At 43.5% G+C, this 26,733-nt stretch overlaps 1 protein-coding gene across 1 annotated transcript in view; it reads left to right on the forward strand.

The window, feature by feature from the left end:
- Window positions 1-26,733, forward strand: part of SLC24A3 (solute carrier family 24 member 3) — a 484,555-nt gene that overhangs the window by 403,532 nt on the left and 54,290 nt on the right. Inside the window, exon 7 of the mRNA XM_032859275.1 lies at window positions 19,231-19,305. Within this exon, the coding sequence (XP_032715166.1) occupies window positions 19,231-19,305 (75 nt within the window). The remainder of the gene's footprint in view (window positions 1-19,230; window positions 19,306-26,733) is intronic.

A 26,733-nucleotide genomic window follows, 5' to 3' on the forward strand; every position in this document is an offset into this window, starting at 1 on the left:
GTTACATGGACATATGAACTTGTTTCTAACTAACTGAGCTATACATTTAAAATGTATGCATTTAATTGCCTATAAATTAAGTTTTCAAATTTTATTTAAAAACCAATCAATAAATAAAATAACATCCTGTTCCATGCGGTCTTCTCCGAATTAGAATTTGAGGTTATATTGACACAGGCCTGAAGCCAACTGGCCTTTTTGGCTCTCATTATATTCTTGTGTGCTTTACCCACAAAGGGCCAGATTGGAGATGAGAAAGTGAGGCAGAAGGCTCTTGAATAGAGAGCCATAGAATATTACATATCAAAGTAATGCATAAGCGACCAGGATGCCTGGAACAAATAACTTTTTGCTGATCCACTGTGAAAATGCTGCAAACTCAAAAGCCCTTTAAATTCCTCATTTCGTTCCTGAAGACTAAAATAGGTTCTTGTACGTATTTGCTGACTAACGTTCTGTCCAGAGCCTTTTAAGAGAGAATTCTTATAAATTCTTATAAATTATCAGCAAACATTCTGCCTGAGTTTCAGTGCTTTAGGTAATGAGCATTGCAATTTACCAGTAGACACTGGTAACACTATTAACCTCTGCCATTCCCTGTTCAGTATTGAGAAAAACTGGGCACTGTTCAGTATTGAGAAAAACTGCTATGTATTTACTAAGGGATCATGAATGATATAACTAAACAAATGGATCCAAATTCATCACCTTCTTATGCCTATCTCATGGAGTTTTGGTGAAGAAAGTAATTTGGAATAACTTAAAAAGATGAGAATCATGGTATTATGTCACATTTACTTTCATGTAGGTCCAGGAATGTCTACCTGAACATCAATGAAATTCCTTATTTATCCCTTCTCTATTTGGTACGACTTCTGTATTCTGAAAGGAAGCCATTTTTGGACTGGTATTCTTCTCTCTCTCATTTTCTCTTCATTCTCTCATTTTCTCTCTCTCTCTCCCATTAATATAAATTCTCTGTACTCCCACCCCTTTCTTGCTCTGATCCCAAAGAAATTTTTTTTACCTCTTCATATGCTTGGAAGACTTTGTTCAATGACAAGGGTAGGAAAAGAGGAGTTTAATTGGAAGAAAGAGCTGGATACCTTCCAGGCATCTTGAGCTGGTTTGGCTTCTCAATGGAGAATGGGAATTGAGAGGTAGAATGTAATGGAAGCAGTCCTTAAAGATATGAAAATTCTGGGCACGTGCAGAGCTGACTGCCCCAGGAAACAAAGTATGTTGCACAATCAGGAAGACCCTTCTCTTTACCTCCAAATGAAACCTAACACTATGCTGACAGTTTTTTTGGTAAATCTAAAGACAGAAACTATGGCATGCATACTGACTTTTTTTAGGCACATGGTGGCAGTAAACTTTTTTCTAAAATGATTTGCAAAAGAACAGATGTAGAAACCGGAAAAAGACAGGAAAATAGGGTACAAGTTGCATGACAATTATAGGTTAACAAGTGTGCCAGTACCACACCTGAAATATCTTTGGAGTACTCTTAGTTTTGTTGGAGCACTTGGGTAAGGGGGATGAGAGTCAGCTCTTACTAAATTTATCCAGTCAGTACACATGAGACTATCTCTTTGATGGCTCTATCCCTCTCCTTCTCTTTGTCCCTCTCCCATTCACTCCCTCTTTCTTGTTCTCTTTTTCAAGGTTCATTATGGTTGGCTGTATGTTCTGAGCTATTTCCAGATTCACTTAACATTCTGGTTTCTCATCCGGTAAATGAGGAATCGGGGCCATATCATGTAGAAAAGTCCTTCCACAATCACCAAACTGTGATTTTCTGAATAGAATGGCAGAGAACATGGTTTGTGAAAATGTACCAGGTAGTTGCCCAAGATGGGGGTTATATCCCTGCACCTACTTACCGGGGAGAATCTTTAAATCTGGTGCAGTGGGGGAGAATGTGAAAACTGGAATCTTACATTCCTTTCCCTATGTAAAACCATAGTTTGGGTTCTGGTGCGTATTTCTTCCACCTTCCATTTTGACAGGAGGTGACATGAAGGAGTGGTGAAGGTCATGGAACCCCAAGCAAGATTTGTTTGAAATCCAGTCCTCCCAGTTACTAGTTTTGTGGCCTTGACAATTAATGAACTTCATTATGCTCTCATTCTCAACTATAAAATGGGGATGGTTACATTATGGCCTAAGTCAGATATTTGTAGCAAAGTGTAAATGAATTTCTGTAAATGTTTGAAAGAACATCTGGTGAATAATTTATACAATACATTATTTATTTATACAATATAAATAAATACAATATAATTTGATTTATACAATGTAAAATATGATATTTAAAAAGCTACAAATTAGAGCATGTGTCACATTGAAACCATTGTCTGATTATATTTCCAGTGTTCCTTATTAAGTCTGCACATCCCATGAAGACTAGACCAAAGAGCACATGATAATAAATATTTGATTAATATTGGGCAAGTTTAAAAATCTAACCAAGATAAAAGAAAATTAACATAGTGAATTTCAAACCCTGTGTGATTAGGGAAAAAAAGACATTTGAATACATTTTTAGTATTTGTGCCTTTCTTGTCTCATAGACACATTACTGGCTATGAAATTACTGGCTATGAAATGTGCCCATTTTGAATGGAGGATCTGTCTCTTCATCTGAACTACCTCATAGCTGGTTCTCAGGAGGGACATTTACACCCCCCGCACATACCTACAAGCTTGTTGAAATAACAGTTGGGACATTCAGAGGGGATGAATCCATTATTATTTCCCAGAGACCAGGAAAGCATGCCAGGGGTATCTAGACACTTCCATGAATTTCTACAGGACAGAAGTCAGATGTGATTGTTCTGACCCAGAGCAGGGAAAGACTCAATATAGAGCACATGTAGGAAAGAGTTAAAGTAGAATTGGGTCCACTTGAGCTCTCAGAGCTTTGACCATAGAATCAGAAAGTGTGGCGTGTGCAGAGGTTGGTGAAGAAGGAGTAATTAATTCAATGAGTATCCTTGTGCTTCAGGCATCTATTGCTGTGTAACTAGCCACCCCAAACTTGGTCATGTAAAACAACAGCCTTTTAAATCTGTGCTCTGAGAATTTGGACAGAGCACAGCAGGGATGATTTATCTCTGTTCCACCATGTGTAGTAAAATACTGGAAATATTAGGAAATACTAAGAAAATACAGTGTCACTGGAAATTCTGAACTGTCAAGAGATGACTTGGTTGACTAAGGCTGGGATCATCTGGAAGAATTCTCACTCACATTTAACCCTGGACTGGGGTGACTTGAACATTGTCTCAGCTGAGACTGTTATTTAGAGTACCTACATGTGGCTTGGGCCTCCTTACATATGGCAGCCTTGGACTGTGTCAGATGACTTTCATGATAGCTCCAGGATCTCAGGGTTAGTGTTCCAGAAAATAAGGCAAACACTGTATGGCCTCTTATGACCTAGCTTCCAAAATCATGTAATGCCACTTCTGTCATACTTTATTAACAAGTCCATCTAGATTCAAGGGGAGAGGATATAGATCTCCAATTCTTGATGACAGGAGTGTCAAAGAATTTGTGACCATGTTGGAAAACCACGCTGCTTTAGAATAAGTGAATCAACTGGTTCTTTCTCATATCTATCAGTTGGCTAGTGTCTCTCCCAAGGCAGAACCAGAAAAACGGTCTTTAAAGCAAGTGTTTATCTGTCTAGGAAGGCTTATAACTTCTGCTAGAGAAGAAAGAAAATTCTGAGCTACCTCTGGACCTTTGCAATGCCTAATATTGTAAAGGGGCTCAAAAGGGAAGTAGGCAAGTAAATCACACTCAAATATTATATCTCCTCTTTATTTTGCCTTTTGGTTGGAGGCCGTACAACAATGACCACACACCCTCAACTGAAGCGTGCCTGTCTACACACCCTACATACCTCAGAGAGCCAGCAATCAACTCTCTCATTTAGAGGACTTTGGGGAAGCAGGTCTATACACCTGCCAAGAAAATTCATGCTGGTTGCTATATTATTCAGTCATTAGTTCCTATGTATGAGCAAGCTTCCAAAAACTATCAGGCATTTGAGAAAACTTCCCAAGAGAAGGATCAAAATGGATAAAAAGAAGAGCTCTCCACCAAGTAACCAATAATTCAAGTGATAGAAATAAACTTTTAAAAAATATTAATTCATATTCTCAAGGGTTGCATATAAAGTCAGAATAGGTTGCTATAAAAAAAAGGAAGGGGGTGGGAGTTGAGGAGGAACAAGGTATAAAAACATTGTTTAAAAAATTTATAATGTGAATTTCAAAATTAAAAAATATGAAAAGCACTGAAATAATAGAATTGATATGGCGATGACCAAAACAAAGACTTTAGAGACATAAGAGTAGTGGCATTCAGAGCAGAAAAAAAAAAAAACGTGATGGAAAATCTGATGGAAAAATTAAGAAACCTCGAAGATCAAGTGGGGTCTCCAATATGAAATTTAGCTGGAGTTCCAGAAGAAGAGAGTACAAAAATTAGAGGAGAAGTCAACAAACATATAATAATAGGAAATGTCCTCTAGCAGAAGGGAAACACAAGTCTACTTATTGAAAAAGCTGACACAGTGGCGAACAAAGAGAATAAAAATACATCTATACCTAGAAACATCTGCATGAAATGTTCAAATATTGAGGCTAGAGAGCCTAAAAATTTTCAGAAAAGAAACAGGTCATGTACAAAGGAATAGAATTGGACTAACTTCAGACTCTAACTGGCAACACTAGATGCTAGAAGACAACAGAAATATACTTCATTAGGAAAGGTAATAATTTAGACCCAGAATTCTATATTTAACTAAACTAGCAATCAGATGGGAGGTCAGATAAAAATGTATTTCTGCAAAATAAAGCTCCAGGATTTTACCTCTTACCTAATCTTTTTTTTTTTTTAAGGAAGCTACTTAAGAATATGCTCCAGCAAAATGAGGGTAAAAACTAAAAAAGAGGTTGCAAAATTAACACAGAAGTCCGATAAAAAGAAATCCTAAAAAGCAAGCTGAACAAGCAGATCTAAAAAGAAAATGGTTCAGATTTTCAAAGAGTGAGTTCTAAGATCTCCAAAAGGAAAAATGGAATTAATTGCAAGTCATATATATATGTGTGTGTCTTGGGGCACCTGGGTGGCTCAGTCAATTGAGCATCTGACTCTTGATTTAGGCTTAGGTCATGATCACAGGGTCCAGGGCTCAAGCCCTGAATTGGGCTCTGCATTGAGTGTGGCATTCACTTGAAATTCTCTCTCTCTCAAAAAAAAAAAAATTTTTTTTAAATGTGTCTTCACATGTTGGTAACGTGGGGAAGAAGGCACATATCAAGTCTCCCAACAAGGATTTAAAAAGGTAGTTTCCAACACCAAGACAAAAATCCATGCAAGGAAAGTATTTCAAATATATAATGCAAATTAAATTATGGAATCTCTTTTTATAAGGATGAAGTTTAAGATGATAAACTATTTTATCTTGAGATGAGAATATTATCTTTTCAGTAGCAAGTGAGTGGTGACATCAAACCTATAAGAAAAAATGACATTTTTAGCATGCTGTTTGGCTCTACAGTGAGCAATATTCACTTCCTAGTCATCTTAATATAACTATTATTTATTGGTTTTCTATATGTACACTTAACCTTCAGATAAAATGTGGACAACTAAAAAGATGGTGATAGAATGTAAATGATTTCATGTTGAAAATGTAAAAATCAATTTATACTTGGGGCGCCTGGGTGGCTCAGTGGTTTAAAGCCTCTGCCTTCAGCTCAGGTCATGATCCCAGGGTCCTGAGATCGAGCCCTACATCAGGCTCTCTGCTCGGCGGGGAGCCTACTTCCCCCTCTCTCTTTGCCTGCCTCTCTGCCTGCTTGTGATCTCTGTCTGCCAAATAAATAAGTAAATAAAATCTTTTTAAAAAATCAATTTATACTTGAGAGAAGTTTAAAGTAGAAGGTAGGATAAGAAGATGGCTGGAGACAGGAATGTGTGCACTCTTCTCTTACCTAATATGGAATCAAGACATACTACCAAAAGCTAATGGAATGTGAGATAGAGGAGGAAAACTTCAAAGATTTATTAGCCCTAATGATAATAATATAACTTTCAAACATTATGAGTGTAAGAAGATACAGGGAATAATATAAATGAGCTAAACCTTCATTTTTCAAATGATGATGTCTGAAGTGGATAAATCTAGAAGGAATTATTATGATCCCTTTATTTGGCATTATAGAAATAAGAACTAAAAGAACCAAAAAGGAAAATGATTAAAATTGTATACTGCTGGGAGGTGGGAGGGATGAGGCAGGAATGGTTGTTTCTCATTAATAAGACCTTGTAAGTACTACTTAGTTTTTTTGTAATACATGCTATTCAGTTTCCTTAATAGGGGTATAAAGTCATTAACACAACTCCCAGAAGAATTAACTCAAGTATCAGGGGGAGGAGGAAGGGAAGGCAGGAGAGAAGCAACAGCAGTAGCTATCCCTTATTATATAGACTTTAATATCGTGCCACGCAGAGTCCTAAACCTGGTACGTGTATCAGCACATTAAATCCTGGTAATAACCCTTGACAGGGGTGCTGTGATCCTCTCTGTTTTGAAGATCAGGAACAGAGGCAGAGACTTGAAGTAAGAGCTTGCCCAGAGCTGTATAACCCATAACTGCTAGAGCTGGGGGTTCAAACTCAGGGATGCTGGTGAGGGGGTCCTTGCTCTTCACCATTCTGCTTTAGGCTGTCATCATTCCTGTGGGATTGTTGTTTCCTCACCTTTCCTTTTTTTTTTTTTTTAAGATTTATTTATTTATTTTAGAGAGAGGGAGAGGGAGGGACAGGGGAAGAAGGAGAGAGAGAATCCCAAGCAGACTCCCCAATGAGGGCAAAGCCCACTGCAGGGCTCCATCTCATGCCCCTGAGATCGTGACCTGTGCTGAAACCAAGAGTCCAATACTTAATTGACTGAGTTATCCAGGTGTCCCTCCCTTGCCTTTCCTAATGAGAAGTCCAGAGGTCTTCTGAAGATATGGAGGTAGAAACAAACTATTTTATTGAAGCTTTGTGATACTAAAATTACTGAAAGCAAAAATGTTAAAAATGTGTACATCAGTGAGTGAGGAGGCGATGGGGAGGTGGAAGGCACGGGGAGACAGAAAACTTTTACTTCCATTCATGCTCCGTCTACTGCGTTGATTTTTTTTTTAACCATAATCATCAATTTTGTGTTTTAAAGTTTGTGTTACCCAAACATTAAAAATTTCAGTGGACTTTTATTTTAAAACCAGATAGGAGTAGGAAGGCATTTATGAAAACTCAGATTTATGTTTCTTCCGTCTCCCAAGATCGGAGATAATTTATATAAATGTTTGTGATTTATGCAACCAAATGCACCCTTTGGAAATTTGATTTAAACATTTTATTACCTTAAGTGTTTGTTTCATTTGAAAGGAAATATATTAAAAATGTCCTGCCAGTGCTCCTATCCAATTTAAAATCTCCAAACAATGGTTAGACATTATCAGTTTTGGGACTGTAAAATGAAGCCGTGTGATCCCTGAGGCCAGGTCCTAAAATGCTATAGAGCTTCTGCTAACTCTCTTCGGACACATGCATTCAGAGCCCTAAGCTCCCACATAAGTGTCTGACTGCACTGAGGCTGCTATCCCTGAGGAAGCCTCGGCCATGTGGAGAGGCCATATGTAAATTTGGTCAGTAGCCCCCGCTGAGATCCCACTCCATGGCCAACAGGAGCCACTGGTCATGCAAGTGAGCCAGGCTGCCAATGACTCCAGCCCCTAGCCTTTGCATCTTTCCAGCTATAAAGTCAAATCCAGCAATTCTGCACTTTTTGTTTGACACTGACATGACTCACAAAGTGAATTTTTATTATAAATCCAAAAGAGATATTAAAACAAATCTACTTTATAAGCAGAGTGATGGATGGCAAACACTCCTAGTGTGTAGACTATGAAATATTCATAAGGAATATATAAAATTCATTGTCATTTCTCAAAACCTCATACACAGAGGATAGGGTTTTCTTCCATGTTGTGTGGGACTGGGTAGTGCCGGGCAGTTTCTCATTTCTCATTTTCTGGACATCTATCAGACTAACAGGTCGTAGCAGGAGGGAACAGAGGTGTCAATGCTTGCTGCTCAGGGTAGAATCACCTGAGAATGAAAACTCCAGAGGCCAAACCACAGCCCAGCTTAGCTAACTCACCATCTCTGAGGGTCAGACCCAAGCATGTGTGTTTCATAAGGCTTCCGGATGGTTCCACTGAGCAGCCAAGGGTGAGAATCAGGCCTCCCTGAGGATGATTCAGAAGGTCTGGGGTGAGCCCAGAAATCTGGATTTGTCAAACAGACCCAGATCATTCTCATGACCAGGTAAGTTAAATAATCACCTGTAAGGGGCTGACCAGGGGGGCTCTGTGGGTACTCACACCTGGCTCAGTCACTCCACAACTCCATGGTCAGTAGAGAATGGACCATGTCCCGGATCACACAGCACAGTAAGGGTGAAGCTGGGGGAAGGCTCTCTGGAAAGTGGAGAGAATGAAAGCTGGGGACGAGGCTGCAAATGGAGGGGTGCAACCCCATCCCCAGTCCTGGAAGACACCTGGAAGACACCCCTTGCCTTGGCTTCCTCCGCACGGCATGAACATGGGTCCCTACTGGGTGCTTCCCACACCACTTTGATGACATTTCTGATTCCCTGAACAGCTTAAGGTACTAACTGCTCTCCACTTACATGGTCATCTGCAAAGTGAGAAAATTAACCTAACCACAGAGATAACCTCTGGCCATGTTTTTGGCTAAGAACTATTCTTCAGTTCTTTTGGGAAGAGGTTTTGGTTGGCCAGCTGGTGTTACACGTTCCCCCCACCCCCGCGCCCACCCCACCACCACTCCACTCCCTCAGCTTTCTGCTTTATTGCCTAACGCAGATAAACCCAGGATGTGTTATTGATGTTACCATGTTTTAATTATCAATTTCTTAATGCGGGGAGAAAATATCTTCCAAGCACTCATTAAAGAAATGTTCTTGTGTTCAGTGTGCCCTGGCTTCAGAATCGACTCATGAACGTCACCTGCTGTCCCTACCCTGAGTCACAGAAATTGCTTAAAATAGATTGCTTGACATTAACTGGAGCCGGATGAGCCACACATACGTGGCAACCAGTATTTTTTTAGTATGAAAATATCACCGCACTGCATCTACTCATGAGTAGGGGACAGGTGCTTCCTTTGCTACCTACAGCCCCCACAGGTGATGTCCTCCCACATTTCCTTTGAAAACATATTCCATTAGAACACAGAATAACTCCTGATATTGTGGAAGTCCTATTCTTTGTCAAACAGTGGGGATAAATCTTAATTTTAATTTTAATTAACCAATTTTTAAGGTACACAATCCACATTGCCTCTCCTCTATAACTTGATGAAGGCAGGGAAACATGGATCCTGCCAGGGATAATGTGTGTAATTTTAGCCAGAGCTTCCAGAAACCTAACTAAAATACATGGTGTTAGCTGTCTGATTTCTGAACTCACATGATCAGTATTAACTTCCTTTCTCATCAACACTTCGAATGCAAAGAAGGCCTACAGCATTTTGGGGGACCTTACTACCTATGATGAGGTATCCCACATCAGGACACTGATATGATCCCACAAGCTTGAGATTGTCCTTCTAGGTTTCATAATCCATGAAATGAGGAAATACTTGCCTCCTGTGTATATTTGGCTACTACCCTCAAATGGTATAAATTTAAAAATAAATTCAGCACTACTTTACTTTGGCGTCTTTATCCATCTTTTCAGCAGACAGAGTAGGAGAGTGTACAAGGGAGCCAGGTCTTCCCTGCCATGGTTCTCTGAAGGGACTGGACAAGCGGTGATCCCCCAGCGTCTTCGGCAGGCTTGGTGCTAGAGATGGACAAAGTGTACGAACCACCATACACAGAAGCGTTAAGGAGCTTCTAATTTGCAGCTTCAGCTCAAACACACCTAGTTGCTCTTTGGTGCAAAGATCCTAAGTGGCTACTCATGCCCACACCATTGTGTCCAGCCCCAGTGCCCCAAGTGAAGGGGAGGAGCCACCCCACCAGCCTCCTGCTCTTTACATTTCCGTTCCACAGGTGTGACCCAGACTTGGAAATTCTCTGTCTTCTGGGCCAGCACTTCTTACACCGTAATGTGCACATGGTCACCAGGGGATCTTGTTAAGATGCAGCTTCTGATTCAGCAGACCTAGACCGGGGCCTGAGAGTTGCATTTTGAGCCACCCATTCCGGGCCACACTTGGGGTAAATAGCAGGAGGCACGCACCAGGCTGTGGCGAGAGCATCAGTTCAGCCAGAGGACTGACACCCATTCTGCATTTCCCGGGCTGAGGTAGGAGAATGAATGTTTGTGAGCCACTTCAGTTCTTCCTGGAAACCGATATAAATGTAGCCGAGTTTCTCTCCAGGATAATGGATGAAACAGCACACATAATTGAAATCGTCAGAGAGCCCCAAAGAGTGCTTTTGCCATTAGTTTCGAGCCCCTCCATCCAAGTGCTTATCACCACACCCAGAAGGGACGGAGAGCCGCCTCACCTCCCGCAACCTTTCTGGCAGAGGGACAATTACATAAATGACAAAAGGCCTGGAACTGAGAAAGAGCAGAACCTCAGGACTTCCTTTTCCAGAAACTAGATTAGAGGAGTCTATGAACTTGAGTGAGAAAAAATATTACATCTTTCTGAAATTACATCTTTCTAAACCACGTAGGTTTAACCTTTCATTTCATTATTCATGAGGCACCAAATCAGCAGTAGCTACTCATGACTTTGTCTCCAGCAGAAATACAAGAAATATTCATGCTATGTTACAACTATGGCGGATTATCTGGGATTGCTCTCCTTAGTCATCACTACATTGAAATGACTAACTCTTCTTACAATAAGGAAACTTCCTGGCTCTTGGTAATAAAGAAGCATGTATACTACTAATATCTCCATTTCTCCATGTTTTGATAACCGGATTTCAGTAAATCATTTTCTTGGTCAGTCTTTGTTATTTATTTTATATCTTTTACTACACAGTTCTGAAAAAGGGTCCATAAAGTATGAAGGTGTGCATTTCACAAAATGTTTAAGACCCCCACCCCCAGCATGATGTTGGACTGTGAAGAAATGGCAGCCGGTGCGTTCAGCATGGTCAACACTAGTTAAAATAATTCTTTTAGGTCAGGGATCACAAATGCATGTTCCTGCAGAGCCCACGTATATAGGAAAATGAGTGAGGCTGTCCAATCTAAGAAAACCAATAGCAGAGAGAAAGTTATATATGGCAGCGGACTCTTGTCTTTGGAGTTGAAGACAGTGGAGTTGAGGGGACTGTGGCAAGTTGAAGAATGTATGTCCTGTCTAAAGAGGGCATCTCTGACGGCTCCACAGTGACGTGAGAACACCCCCAGGTTGCCAGGTCTTCCAGTTTTTCCTAGAGAAGCCAAAAGTCTTGGTGTTGTGGAAATCCTCTCCATCACACCCACAGTATTGTAATGTACATCTTGGCAATGACTGCAATTAACAAGAAACTGAGGGGGACAGATCCTCTGAGCAGGCCAGACAACCAGAACAAAACAGCAATCAATATCCTGCATGAGATAAACAGACAATATAGAAAAAAAAAAATCAGCTTTCCCTTGGCCTTATGAATATTTCAAAATCACCAAACCTCCAGTTTTGTACTTAAAGAAAGGCAAAATAGTATCTTAACCAAGACCCAAAATTTTGTAAGGAAGGTTATCAGATTTAGCAAATAAAAATAGAGGGCACCCAGTTAAATTTCAATTTCAGATAAGCAACAAATATTTTTTAATATGTTTCCCAAGTGATGTTCAAGATTATACTTATATTTTTAAAAATTACTCATTGTTGCCTGAAATCATATTTAACTGGGTGTTCTATATATTATCTGGCAACTTCACTCCTAAGCCAACTCTCAATGTGAAGGAGTAGTTACTACTAAAATTAATATGTAATTGACAACCAACACAGCAATTGCATTTTTCTTTTGTTCAGGTAGCATTTTTATTGGGGGACCACATGCATTCAGGAAAGTGCACATATCATCTGTACGGCTCAGTGACTTTTCACAACTAAGCACACGCAGTAATCAGTACCCTGATCAAGAAAGAGAACAGTCCTGCCCTGCAGGAGCCCCTTGTGCCCTTTCAAACTCGATTCCTGGCCCATGGGGAACACCATTCCAGATTTAAAAACAGCATAAGTTTGGGGTGCCTGGCTGGCTCAGTCAGTAGAGCATGCAACTCTTGATCTCTAGGGTGGTGAATAGAAATTACTTAAAAATAAATAAATTTAAATATATATATATATATATATATATATATATATATATTTGCATACATATATATATATAAACTTTTTAAAAAGCAGCATAAGTTGGTATGTTCTGCTTTCAAATCTTATGTAAATGGGATTGGGTTGTATTTTTAAGCTTACAAAACTTTATGTATGGGGCGCCTGGGTGGCTCCGCTGGTTGAGCATCCGACATCAGTTCAGGTCTTGATTTTGGGGTGCTGGGATTAGACCACACGTCGGCTCTGTGCTCAGCTAGGAGTCTGCTTCTACCTCTGCCTCTGACCCTCCTCCCACTAGTATTTTCTCTCTCTCCTCTCTCTCTCTCTCAAATAAGTAAATAACATTTTTAAAAAACACAACTGTGTGTGTGTGTGTGCGTGTGTGCATGCGTGTGGGAGAGAATGCTTACTCTGATTATTGGATTGCTGTGAATAAATCTATGTTTTGGGTACAGGAGACACTGCTGGTGCTCCATGATCCCCTGCCCTTCCTCATCTCAGTTCCCACCACCCTGACTTCCACCTGCACCACCATACCTGTATTTCTCTTTCTAAAGGCTCTCCTTGGTCACTGCCCTGGGGCAGGGAGTGTCAGGGATCAGCAGACCTGGGTGCTGGACTCTGGGTGCTGGGTCCTCAACCAGTGACTGATGGGAGCAGGTGGGTAAATACCCCAGCTCCCTCTCCCCTTGGGTGAGACAAGGGAAGAGGCACATTCTCTCCCTGGTCTCCCAGAACTCTCTAGCAGGAATCAGGATTGTACCCCAGTTGTACCTGCTGTAACTTGCTTCTTGTATTCCTTCCATCACCTGCCTCACTTCCCCCAGACCCCAGCACTGCTTTCTAGAACCACCTCCCAAATAACCTTGGTGCACTCAGATCCTTGCCTCGGGCTCTATTTCTGGGTGGAGCCAAGCTCACATATCCAGCGACATGACATTAACCTCAGTACCCTACATGTATTCAACCAACTCCTACCTGGTGCTGGTACCCAGTGCTGCCAGAGGCAGTGGTAAATGCAGACTCTACACCTTGTCCTAGCATGGGCAGAGGGCTCCAGGAACACAGCAGGCCACAATCCTGTGGCCACAAGTCTGGGATTTCCTTCTTTAAGGCAGAGCTAGCTGACCCCTTTTGAATTCTGATGGGTGTGAGCACAGTTGGAGCTACCATATTTTGAAGACCTACCAGGTAATAACTTGCATTTTACGACTGCACGTAATGTTTTGGATGATTGAGAAGGCACTCCAGAGCCCTGGGCTCTACAGGTCATGATGAACACCCATGGTTACTGTTCAGTACAATCAACGAAGAATGCGTGTTCGAGAGTTTACCACGTGTCTGCACTCCTGGTGCGGCCTCATGTTTCATTTAAATATATCTCCAATAGCAGCTTGTTTACTTGTCATTTGCTTTGCCCACATACATCTCAAAATGAGATTTCTTAGAAAAATAAAATAAAATTAAATGTATAAATTTGTTTTCATGTTTGCGAAGATTAATAAGTGAAGGTTCACTGTATTTTGCAGAAGCATGGTCTTTTATACATGGCCTGCTTGTTAGGGTCCATTTCTGATGATAAACCAGAAGGCAGGAGCCTTTTATATAAAAGGGGTTTTTCCCAGGATCAAAGGATTTAAAAAGTGTCCTTGAACAATGCACAAAGAGCAGCACCAAGCCTTCCCCATGGGAGGAAGACCCAGTCTCAGTACCACTGACCATGCTCACATTGGGTGGGGAATGCCCCAGAGCCCCATCCTTGCTCTACATCGTGTGGCTGCCTTTCCTGAGATAAGAATTGGCTGTAGAAATTGTGTCAGCTCAAAAGCTTGGAACAAAGCTCATGTTATGATTTTTCAAATCCCTTTTCCGTGAAATCTGTGTGAAATCACAGCATTTCTGAGATGATAGTTGTATGTTTTATGTCATGTAACCATTATGCTGTTCTGACTGCTTCAATAGTTTTTCAAAAAGGCAAAGTGCTTGCAAGTCAAGGGTATGTGTGCCTTTTAAAATGTGTCTGCACTGTCAAATTCTACTGTTCATTGGGAAAAACATTATATGTATTACATTATATTATGTATATTTACACTGTGTATCTGCATATTACTATGTGTGTATATTATCACATGTATAAATGGCTACATATAGATTTGCAATATATATCCAGAAATATACAGAAGACATACAATTTTATCATAAACAATTACTTTTAACCTCCTAGAAGGAGCCAGAATTCCAGAAGATTATCAGTCAACATTTGAATAAAGGAGAATGTGTTTTTTTGTTTTAGAAGGGTGGTTTTTTGGCATTGTGCCACTCTGAAACTAAATGAAATCATAAAAAGGAAACTAAAGTTGCATATTTAATAGAAAAAGTGTGAAATGCACTCCAGAAATAGAAAAGATGATCAAGAAATATCAAGCTGAAGTTTCAGTTGGGAGGGATTCCTAGAGCTAGGCAGCAAATAGAGTGTCTGCCTTTAATTTACGGGGGGAGTTTGCCAGCGATGGCCTTCTGTAACCTGTACCAATCTGCATTATTGATTAATGAGGTCAAGGGCAGAATTATTCACTGTTGGTGTCCTCCCAGGAGCCCTGTTCTGGTCTCTTCACTAGAGTGACTTCTCGGTCTTCCTTGCAGCCACTTTGCAAAGTGCTAAGGAGGTACTGTCCTCCCATAAGTACCCCCCACCAAGCTGGGTAACACCTGACAGCAGATGACAAAGAGGCTCCCATTTTGATGAAGACATGCTAATATGTCTCTCTCTGCCAATAAATGCGTTCAGGATCAGAATCCGATGGTTGCTGTCCTCCCTCTAGAGATAAAATACCCTTCACCAAGAGGCAAAGGGAACCCCTTAGACCCCACGCACCCCAATTTGTGGAAAAGTGAAACATTCAGTCACCAAACAATGAGCTTATATTGGTGTTTGTTTGTTTGTTTGTTTGTTTTAACTAAGCTAGCTAAACAGAGTAGTTTCCAGTTTGTTTCACGTACTCTCTCCCTCCTGGAATACATCCATACCATATCCATATCTGCGGTCCTTATGGTAAGACTTTCCTGCTTGGATTCCTTGGACTGAATCTCTGTAAAGCAGTACATATTCTAAATTGAGCTGTGGTCACTGCTTTCTTTTCTTTCTTTCTTTCTTTCTTTCTTTCTTTCTTTTCTTTTTCTTTTTCTTTTTTTTGGTCTCTTACCTTCTATTTTTCCCTCCTTTGGCTACCATCTCCAACACACCTGCCTAATGGCTTAAGGTTGTAGAGAAAAGATGACCTCCATGAGAGGCAATCACAAATGGATGTTTGCTTTTCAACCCTGCCTGCAGTGAGGCATTGTGCCATAGTAGGAGGGGGCAGGGGCTTGAGACTCTGACTTCCTGGTTCAGATCCCAGCCCTTCCTGCCAGATTACTGGCCAGCAAGGGTGACGGTGCCCACCTTATTAGGTCATGACAGGATTGAATGAGATAACCCTTCTGGATCCCCAGATTTGCAGAAAGCATCAGGTAAATATTTGCTGTTGTGATGAGTGGCAGTCACAGAAGCGTAAGGTAGAGGCAGACGGGAGGTCATGTCACAGCTCTCAATAGAGACCCCGCAGGTTCATCAACGGTGCTTTAATTCACTCTAGAGTGTGGAAAGAAATTATCCTCTGGTTTGACTCCTTCTTACTTGTCTTCTGGTTCATTGCTTCTATAGAAAAAAATTGGTTTCACTCCGGTGTGGGCTGTGAATGTGAAGCTAAATTTGATGATGGTCCAACAACTGAGAGCTGTTCCGGAGAATGAAATAATCACGACTCATCCAGAGTTGGCCTGTAGGCTGAATGCAAGGTGTATCTTGTAGCAGTGAATCAAAGTGGAACTATAATTTCTTATTTTTTAATTTGTATTTAAGTTATATATGCACAGAGCTTAGAGAGCCAACCAGTTCTAAAAAGCTTATTGTGAAAGCTCTTTTTTCCAGTCTACCAGCACCATTTCCCTCTCTTCTGACACAACTTCATTTTTTAGATGACGTATACTGGACACACAAGGTTACGTTGGTTTCAGGTATCCAGCATCAAGACTGGTGGTCTTCCAGTAGCTTTTTGAGAAGGGATACATAGGAAGTAAAGGTTTTGAGACAATTACACTTTCGTTTTTATTCTTCTCTCACTCTTAATGAATAGTTTGATTGGGCACAGAATTTCAGGCTGAAATAATTTTCCTCTCTAATTTTAAAGGCGTCACTCCATTGTCTTCTCATTCCCAGTGCTTTTGTTGAAAAATAAAATGTCATTCTGGCTTTGATCCTCTGTATGTAATCCCATTTTTTTCTTTCAGGTGGTTTCTAGGACCTTTTCTTTCTTTGTGCCAGGATTCTGAAAATTCATAATGATATACTTCTGTGTACATCTTTTTTTTTTGGTCCATTGTGCTGAACACTCAGGAGGTCATTCTACTCAGAAAATGCACATGCTTAACTTCTGGGAATTTTAAAAAAATATTTATTTGATTATTTTCTCTCTTCTATTTTCTGGAACTTCTGTCTTCAAGTGCCAGGTTTCCTGTTTCTCTTAAGGTGATGGGGGTATAGTCACTGGTTTGCTTGAAGTGAGGGAAATAATTTGTGGGTTATATTTTCAAATATTATTTCAGTTATCCTGGCTTCAGACCCTCCTTCACCCCTATGTCTAGAGCTTTGCCCACTGCCACCTGAGTATTCCATCATTCTTCTGCTTTCCAGCATCTGGAACGCTTGGGTGGCTCAGTAGGTTAAGCATCTGCCTTCTGCTCAGGTTATGATCCCAGTGTCCTAGGATCGGGCGCACATCGGGCTCCTGGCTTAGTGGGAATCTGCTTCTCCTTCTGCCTGCTGTTCCCCCCGACTTGTGTTTAATCTCTCTCTCTCCCCCCACCTCTCTGACAAATAAATAAAATTTTTGATAAGCCCTTACATTCTCTTTTCCTTGGGGGTTTATATCTTGTTAAAAAGAAAAAAAAACCTTTACTATTATATTATTTTGGTGTAACAAGAGCAAAGGTCATGGGTATGTATCTAGTCTGTTATCTTAAACTAAAAGCCCAAGAGATTTTTTTAAGGCAGTTCAGAATTGATATTTGCCATATGTTTTATGTCCATTTTCCTAGCCATCTGATGCTGAATAAATATTCACAACCTTTTATGACCTGCTGGAAAATGGACGGTCCAGTCCAATGTAAGCTATTCTGTAGATGACCACGGATTCTAATAGCATACACTACAAGGAGAGAGCATGATAAGAGGGTAAAGAATACTTTACATTTGTTCTAAAGTGATTTCTGTGACATGAGCCCTCTTCTTGACAACCCCGTCGTCTGTAACTTAGATCTGCTAGTACAAGACCTAATAAGGCAAAATCAGCAACAGAAAAATACCTAAGTGTCCCTATAACAAATGGAAGAATGTGTTCATGGAAGGAGACCTCATTACGCATTTATGGTTCTATTTAAGTCCTATCTTTCATGTTATTTGAATCCAGAAAGCCTTTTCTGGTTTGACTTTGCCTGATCTTTTCTTTATAGACTGACACAGTTGTCAGGGAGAGAAAAGACTCCAAATGTTGCCTTGTCCCCGAATCCTTTTTTCCCTTTGTCTTTAGTGCAGCATGTGGCTGTCATTGGCCCAGCCAACAGCTGATATTTGCTGTGTCCTTCTTCACTTACGAGGCCAAGGGCAATGGCAGCTAGACAGGTCCTGTGGCCGAGGGGTGCTTGACACTTGTCTAGGGAGGTGGGAAGGAGTTGTGAGGGACAGGCAAGAAGCACTTCCAACCCCTCTCTGTAGACTCTCCCACCCTTCTTTGTGAGAGTCTGCCAAAATGGACCCACTCCACAAAGTAAAGAAAGAAATAACAGGTATCCCTCAAAAGGTGATTTGGAAGGACTTACCAAGGAGAAAAGACTCTTCCTCCAGAACGGGGATCTTAACCTGGCATCTACAGCTCCCCCCTTCCCAGCAGCCTCTCCTTCCCATGGCCCAGCCTGGCTCCATTGTCCCTCTTTGTCTCATCCAGGGACCTCCCCCTGTAGGAAGTCTGGACACAGCAAGCCAGGCCTGTCATAGCCTCCAGCAGTGTGTCTCCTGGCCTCATCGTGGCAGAGCCATCCTATCCTTAAAGGGACATTGTCCAACTGCTAAGAATAACATTTTCTCCAGATAAATATGCAAATCAGTGTTTTAAAAAATTCTGATCAAATCAGAAGTCAGGTGCCAACAAGGACAGGCATATAATAGAGGTGAAAGGAGGCGGCTGCAGAGGCCCCTTGTGAAGGGCAACGGCTGTCCAGCCCTGGATTCATTCCATGAGCCCAGGCTGCAGCAAACATGAGAGCCTTGACAAGGACACAGGGTGGGTGGCTCCTTCATCCCCTTGTCATGAGGAATGCTAAGGCTGGTGGGTTCCTGGGAGACACAGGTCTTTGACTCCGCTTTGCTGAGCCTTCCTCGTGCTGCCCAGCAGCCTGGGGCATGTCCACCCTCCCTCCTTCACAGGGGTCAGACCCAAAACATGGTTGGGTGGCCCTCCTACCTTCCCCCCGGCTGCCTCCCCGTTTTCTCTTATGAGTGCCTTCCCCTCATAAAACTGTTGCAGGTTTAATCCCTTCTTGGAATTTGTCTTTCAGAAGATCCAAACTAATACACCCAAAGGCCTTCCATAAATTCATACCTGCAGGCAGATTGACTGGGGTCAGCCCAGGAGACAGAAATACTAAGTTGTGTTCCCGGTTTATCACTGGCGAGAGCCACCAGAAGCCATGCTTTCTCCTTTGCACCGTCGAATATCCTGACTGTTACTGTCTTCTTCTCTTTTCATTCAGGTTGTGGCTCTTTCCTCCTGGTGCCTGCTGAGGGATTCAATTTACTACACGCTGTCTGTGGTGGCGCTCATTGTGGTAAGTGTGTGACACACCCCTCATCTGAGTCCCCTTGCCATTCGACTCTTAACTCATCCTTTTCATTACTTGGGACTATGTGCAGCTCCCCTGCATGGAGCAAGTTCAAGGTCTCTGGTGACAAAGAAGCGAACAGATGTCTATGCATGGAAGTGGCTTCTCTTTCTTCCAGCTCCTTGATCACCCAGAACCCCAGTGTGATAGTTTGGTGCGCAGAACAGGAGTGTTGACTCTGGTTACCTGATTCCATGCGAGTCCTCTGCTGTTTTCCTGGGACCCCCTGACCATTCCCTCTCACTTTCTCACGGGCTCTTCTGGAACTCTCTTTGGTGTCAGTGTGCCCTGTCCCCAGGTCCCCAGTGACCTTAGTTCCCCTCTCTGTATGCCCTCCCAGGACACCTCCCATGGCCATTACCACCTTTGTACTAATACCTCTACTCTGTATTTTTGGCAATGGCATCTCTCTGAGGTCCAGTCACAGAGAAGCCCCTCTCTACTGGACATCTTCCTGTCCCAAACTCAACATGTCTCTAAACTTACTGTGACTTCCCCAAAACTGGACGCTCTTTCTGTATTTCAACCCCCATTTCTCTCCTAGCCACCCAACCTGTGGATGATACTAAGTTGACCTTTCTCCCAATTCCACCACACCCATTTCGCTTCATTTTAGATTTTCATCTTGTAAAAATCTCCCCAGTGTGTCCCTTCATAGCCCATTTTAGTTGAGGGTTTTTATGTCTTTGGCCGGAACTGATGGCCTGCCGCAGGTCAGTATGACAATGAGAAGCATCACTGCCCCCCAACCCTTCCCTCCTTTCCAAGTCAGTCCTCAGAGGTGTCCCAGTGGTAGCTCTACAAAGAACAGCCTTGTGCCTCCTTGTCAGCTGTGGGGACAAATCCAACCCCCCCCCCCCCTTGGCTAGCCAAGTCATCCAGAAGAAGGGTGGTGGTGAATCAGAAACACACCGAAATGGGAGTTAGGGCATCTGACTCCTAATCGTGGTCCCCTCCCTTCTGGCTAGCTCTGGTTTTTGAAAGTTACTGTTTCAAAAGGCATGGCTTGCAGACATGATAAATAGATGCAACTCTCTGTTTTGCCGAATTTCGCAAAGAGATGACCATTCCCAGAAAGACGAGGTTATGAGATGGAAAACAAAAGCTGAGATTTCCCCAGAGCACAGACTCAGCATGTCCACTCCCAACAGTGAATTGCCCTACACTGGCTTCTTTTTCTGTTCTCAGCACAGACACCTCCTGGACTCTGGGTGAAATAACTTGTCTTCAGTCGGATTTACCTGAATATCCCCAGGATTTTTTTTAATGTAATTGTTATTATGATGTGTGAGGAAGTAAAGAGTTTTACTTCCTTGGGCTGCAGGTGACACTCACCCAAGTGGGGTCTTTGGGCAAAGCTGTCCTCTACCCAGCATGTGGCCCATGAATCGCAGAGCTGAGCCCACTGGACACCCAGGCTGCCGCAGCTCTGTGTTTCCTTCATATGGCAACAAGACGCAAAAGCCAGTATTTCTCTGCCATTCCCTGCAGATTTGGACTGTGTATTTACAGCCCAGATGTGAAGACTAGAGTTTTCTGATTTGGAGAAAAATTACATTTCTCCACTGTTAGGAAGCAATAGCAGAGAAAAGCTTGAGTCCTTAGGGTTTGGTCTTGGTTCTTCTTATTTTTACCGGTGTTCCCGCCAACTTCTGTATGCCCTGGAAACACCCAGCATGCTGATGGAAAGAGCACAACCCAGAGATCTTAATCCAGTAAGCTCCGGGGCAGGACCCAGGAACTTCCACTGCAGCCAGGACCCGCCCTGCCCCTCAGACGATTCTAATGCACCACACTCACTTCGGGAAACGCAAGAGCAAATACAGTGAGACACCACTTCCTTGGGATAGTCCACCTGCTGCCTGGCGATGACCGCTTCCAGAGGAAATGTTGAGTTTCTCTAACACGAGGCATGATGACTGCTTATTTGGCTGGATTGCCGATGGCTGTTCATTCTCAGGATCATTTTCAAATGAGACCTGAAACCGGGGTGAGGAGAACAGTCTTCCATACAGAAGTCCAGCATTTAGCAAAGTGCATTTCTCAACAACCCCAGATCTGTCCCATGGACCAGCCCCAGGCTGCTGCTCACCACAACTGCTGTTTGTTTTCGTCAGAGTGTTCTAGTCTCCTCTTTCTGTGTTTTCCCCAAATGTCATGGTAAAAAAAATCACTTTTCTTCTGGTCTTCTTTATAGAATATTAGGCTTCTCTATAGGACCCTGCAGTGGGGCAGGACCCTTAAAATTCCTGTATTTAAAAGCCTTCCTCCTAGCCACAAATAATTGCCAACTATCCATACAATTTAACTATTAGGGCTTTTTGTTGTTGTTGTTTTTTAACCCTCTCCCCCTTTTATGGTTCTGAACTGTTCAGAAGACAGAATTGCAGGTCTCCGGAGGTGATGCGGTAAAGATCTTGTTCACCCACAGGACAGTCCTAACTAAGCGGGTGCATGAGAATCACCTAAGTGGGACCAGTTGTTCTTCTTTGTACATCCCTGTGAGAGGCCCTACAGCCCCTACAGCCCCTACAGCCCCGGGCAGAGGAGCCCAAAGAATGAACCATGGGGCATGGGGACCCAGAGAACAAGGGAGACAGTTTTGGGAGGGATGCTCGTGTTGCTGGGCTAGGAGCACACAGACAGTCGCGATTACCTGGGTCTGTAGCAGGTTTGAGCTGGAGAAGACCAGAAGGCAAACACACGCTGAAACCAACAGAACTTAAGACCATTAACTTAGAGATAATGGACTCGTTCCCTTGGGCATTTGAGTTTCACCTACCTTAGCTCTGTGCTATTTTCTGGTGGGTTTGATGTTGTGTTTCAGGGACAAAGCAGAGGAAATTAGGAACATGTTACTGTTGAAAGCAGTTATGATATCAAAAACATGTAGTGTGTGTCTCTCTGCCCTTCCTGCCCCATCAGGCGTCCCCCCCCCCCAACCCCACACTTGGCCGTGGCGACGTCCTATAAAGCAAAGCCTCACTCCTTGGAGAAGCTGAACGTGGCCCAGCAGGCTCGCCCCATGATTCAAGACTATCACTACAAGACAAGTGTCACCTTTGAGGTCCCAAAAGCATTCCGGGTTCTTTGGAGCATGTCCTTGCGTGCGTCTACCCAGCAGATAGTCTCCACAGCCTTGCAGACCGTCTTGCTTCTTCTCTCCCATTTGATTGACTCACCCCCAGCCAATGTCCACCACCACAGACAGCTCTGCCTAGCCCTACCCTTTCTCCAAATTCCAGCAGGCCCCACAGCCTCTTTTATTGAAATGTTACTGTAATTTACATAATCGTGTAATTTACATAAATGCAAATGATTCATGACATCCTCAGTCTAACAGCTGCCCTAAAAAGGAATACTTTATTTTTACTCTTCATCTCCGCTTTGAGATGGGGTTTGTGAGCAATAGGAGAAGGGAAGCCTCCTGGGGGAGTGGATAGGCCTTGGAGACAGGTCCAGATGGCTGAACTGGCTCTCAGATCCAGAGTCAGGAGGGCTGCGTACCTGGAGAGGGGCCAGGTGGGCCACTGGCACCAGCTGGGGGCCCTGGGAGCCCCCTGAGCACGGGCACAGCAGCTAGGCCCCTCCGAGGTAACACTTCCCTCCCTTCCTCCAGGGGCTACTTGCAGATCCCCTTCTCGATGGGATTTTGTGCGGATAGAGACAACTCAGCTGGTCCAGCCACTGGAGATGGCCTGGGTGGCACTGTCCAGTGGTGTAGCCAGCGGGCACATGTGGCTATTAAGCTCTAGGAAATGCAGGAAATGAAACCAAGGAACTGAAGTTTAGTTAATTGAAATTTATGCAGCCTCATGTGGCTAGTGCCTACCATACCGGAGAGCACAGTTGTAGAGAGCAGATCCATCCAGAGAAAATATATACACGTTGCCCCAGGCATCCCTGAGTTTTAACCTGCATAGACTCAGTAATTCCTACAGGACTAGGTACTACACTGGGTCTGTCCATGAAGAATTTCCAGTTCAATACTCACGACTCTGCAAGCTAGCTAATTGCATGGGTCCCATTTTGTAGATGGCAAAACTGAGGCCCCAGACTTTCAGGGATTTGCTTAGGGTCGGGGAGTTGCAGGTGTCGAAGATAGTACTTCTCCACCCTCTCCCACCCCCTAATCATCCTGATTGTCCCTCACCAGCTATGCAGTCATCCACTAGAGAGGCATGCCTGCTGCTCTTACTTCACATTCTTAGACTGAAAGGAATAGCTCCTGCCTTCCCTCTCCTGATTCCTTTTTTCTTAAGACAGCTGATCATAAATGATCCAGAATCTTCTTCTGTCACCCTATCTGTGAGGGAAAAGACATCTCACACTAGTTGATTGACGACTGTCGTTTCCCCCTGCCTCCAATGCTGGCCTCCAGGGCCCTGCCCGTCTGGCTTCCTGTCCTCCCTCCTCGGACCCCTTCCTTGCAGGGAGGTAGCTTCTTCTCTCCAGTTCAGCAACACTGAGGCTCTTACACTCATGGTACCCTTGTTACATCTCAGCTCTCCTTCTGGGAAAGTGAGAACTGACCACAGTGGCTAGAAGATTGTCAGAGGGAATGAATGTGAGACTTTTTTAAGTTCCTTAAACAAATCAACTCTGGTCATACAAAGGGTTGCCTGCCACTGGTCATACATTATCGCTGCCACTGAGAGGAAGAAGGGCGTGCTCTAAAGGCTCCTGGGGTATACCAGGAAGTTGGGTCTCCCTTGTGCTCAGTCCTAGAGCAGGGACATGGATCAGCCAGACTATGGGATGCACAGAGGACCCTCTTCTCTTTCACAAGGAAAACGAATTGGAAGTTTCAGTTATGTGCCTGTGTTTGGTTTTGCACTGCTCAGCAAACAGAGCCCTTTTGGTTTGGCAACTATCCTCCCCTGTATCCTAAATCCATCCCATTATCTGCTTTCCTTCCTTCCATAGCCTGCTTCTGCATATTTACACGAGATGACCAGCTCTGTTCAAGCCCCGCCTTGAAGAAGTCCTTATTTCCTACACTCCTGCAGCCCCCACCACTGTTGTGGGCCTGCTAGAGATCCGGAGGTCGAAAATCCCGTTTAACTTTCAAGTGTAGGGGCGCCTGGGTGGCTCAGTCATTAAGTGTCCGCCTTTGGTTCAGGTCATGATCCCAGGGTCCTGGGGTCAAGCCCCACATCAGGCTCCCTGCTCAGTGGAGAGCCTGCTTCCCCCTCTCCCACTCCTCCTGCTTGTGTTCCCTTTCTCACTGTGTCTCTCTCTGTCAAATAAATAAAATCTTTTAAAATTAAAAAAAAAAAAACTTTCAAGTGTAAACCATACTGGTGCTTAACAGCAGCTTTCCAGTGCATTCCATTGGATTCCTCTCCTCAGAAGGAACGCCATCTGCAGCCCCTGTCCCCGTTTGGCCACAACTCCTGAGGGAGCCTCCATGCTGTTGAGTGAGAAGTGGAGGGGGAGGGGTGCGTTTTCCATTTCCAGCTAGGGAGGGAAGATTGTTGAGGATTTTAGTGTCTTGAAAGAGAATGGTGGTGTTGATTTTCTCCTGTTACTTTCGCTGTTTAAAATTCTAATGGCGCCAGTGATGAAAGCACAAGCTATGGAAATTTTAAGTTCTTCAGTGCGGCTGCTTCTGCTCCGTGGTTACGGCTTAGAGTAAGCTGCTCCATGGACTGACATGCAATGTGGGGACAGCCACCTGCCTCCCTGCTCAGAAGCCAGCCCGGCTGTCTGCTGCCCACACACCTGGGCGATTCCTGGCCCTTGTTTTCCCTGCTCTTCTGATTTGAGCATGCCACTTCCTTCGCATTTCCCTGGGATGCTCTGTCATCCAGGGATTCACCAGCCTGATGTAAGCCTGTCTCTCTCAGAAGAATTCTAGAGCAGACACCAGGGCTGAAAGCTGGTTTCCATGGTACCCAACTGTTTCTCTGAGGCCTGAAGGAAAAGAGTGGTTTGGGTTTTTTCTTGTTTTGTTTTTTTGTTTTTTGTTTTCAAATTCGTTCATATATGTTCACATTTAGCTGGTCTGTGGAACACGTGGAAAGCTTAAGGGCGAAGCCAGAGGTAGCTTCGGATGAACCACACTGGAGTCAGAGAGCAGGTACCCTGACCCGCTGTGTGCAGCAAATCTGGGGCTCAGATACTGGTTTGCACCACCCACATGTGGTCACGGGAGGCAGCCGCAAACACAAGCAGCAAAGCACGAAAGGCTGCTTTCCCAAGCAAGACTTGTTTTCAGAAACCCAACTGGGATAAGAGTGAGTCAGTTCCAAAGGCCACACAGCAGGTCCCTCAAAGGCCACATGTCCTAGGGTTTGAGTGGTGGGATGAGTTGAGGGACCTGCCTCTCCCCAACTCAGAACGCATCCTGCCTCCAGAACAGTGGAAGACTCTGTTAGGAAGCTGTCTGTCTTGAGTTGTTTATCCTCCTCCCAGGAGGTTTAATGGAGCCTTGAAATGGACTTGATCTGACTTCCTTCCAAACCACCTCCCTGCCCTGGCAGAGTGGACAGGCAGCGGGTAGGACGTGAGCACCACCTAGTGGTGACCGGGTGGAAGTGGGGGCACGATTTCTTGTTTCCAAGTACCTATATAAATTATTTCAGGGGGTTTTCTACCCTAGTAAGGTAGTTGTTTCATCTTATTTTACCCACATATAGAACATGGAAATACAGAAGGATATGCAGTATTTGTCTTAAGAATATAAAATAAAATAAAACGGAATAAAATGAAATAAGATACCTGTTGGCAAAGTAACAGATCCATTCCCTGAAACCATCAGCAGCATCAAGTGAGAAAGTCGCCTGTCCTTGTCATTTTAGGACTTTTCAGACAGAGCAATTCCAGCACTCTGTCAGGGTGGTCCAGGAACTAGAGGGAATATGCTGTGAGCAGTGTCGATTTCCTCATTTTCAGTCTTCTGAGTGGGGGATAGTCCCTGGCCCAGCCTCATCCAGGTGCCGCCAGCAAGGTCCAGAGTTATTCGTAACTCACCGTCCACCTCCTTTCCCACCACCAACAAGCCTGTTCCATGTAGGTTAAAGGACTGGCTTCTATTCCTCTTCTCTGTTTTACTGTTCTTTTTCCTGAGTCCTTTCATTTTTCCACCCAGCCCTCTAAAAGAAGTCAGATGAATCCCAGGCAATGTTTGCTCATTAGGCACCGGGCATCTGAGGGCTCCTGGCCACAAGTGGTCAGTGAGGGGGTATCACTGCTTAATTATCTGGAGGCTTCCAGATCACCTCCATCTGTTAGGACTCCTAGCAAGACCATCGGCCTCTCTCCTTGTCTGCCTCCCTCAACCCCATTCCCACCCCCGACCTCCCTGGCCACCCCCGATACCTTAACATCAGGCTCATGATGTCCTTAGTTGTGCATCTAGTCCAGACCTCA

This window comes from Lontra canadensis, unplaced genomic scaffold, assembly GCF_010015895.1.
Source record: "Lontra canadensis isolate GAN:19392208 unplaced genomic scaffold, GSC_riverotter_1.0 scaffold16, whole genome shotgun sequence".
NCBI classification, from domain to species: domain Eukaryota; kingdom Metazoa; phylum Chordata; class Mammalia; order Carnivora; family Mustelidae; genus Lontra; species Lontra canadensis.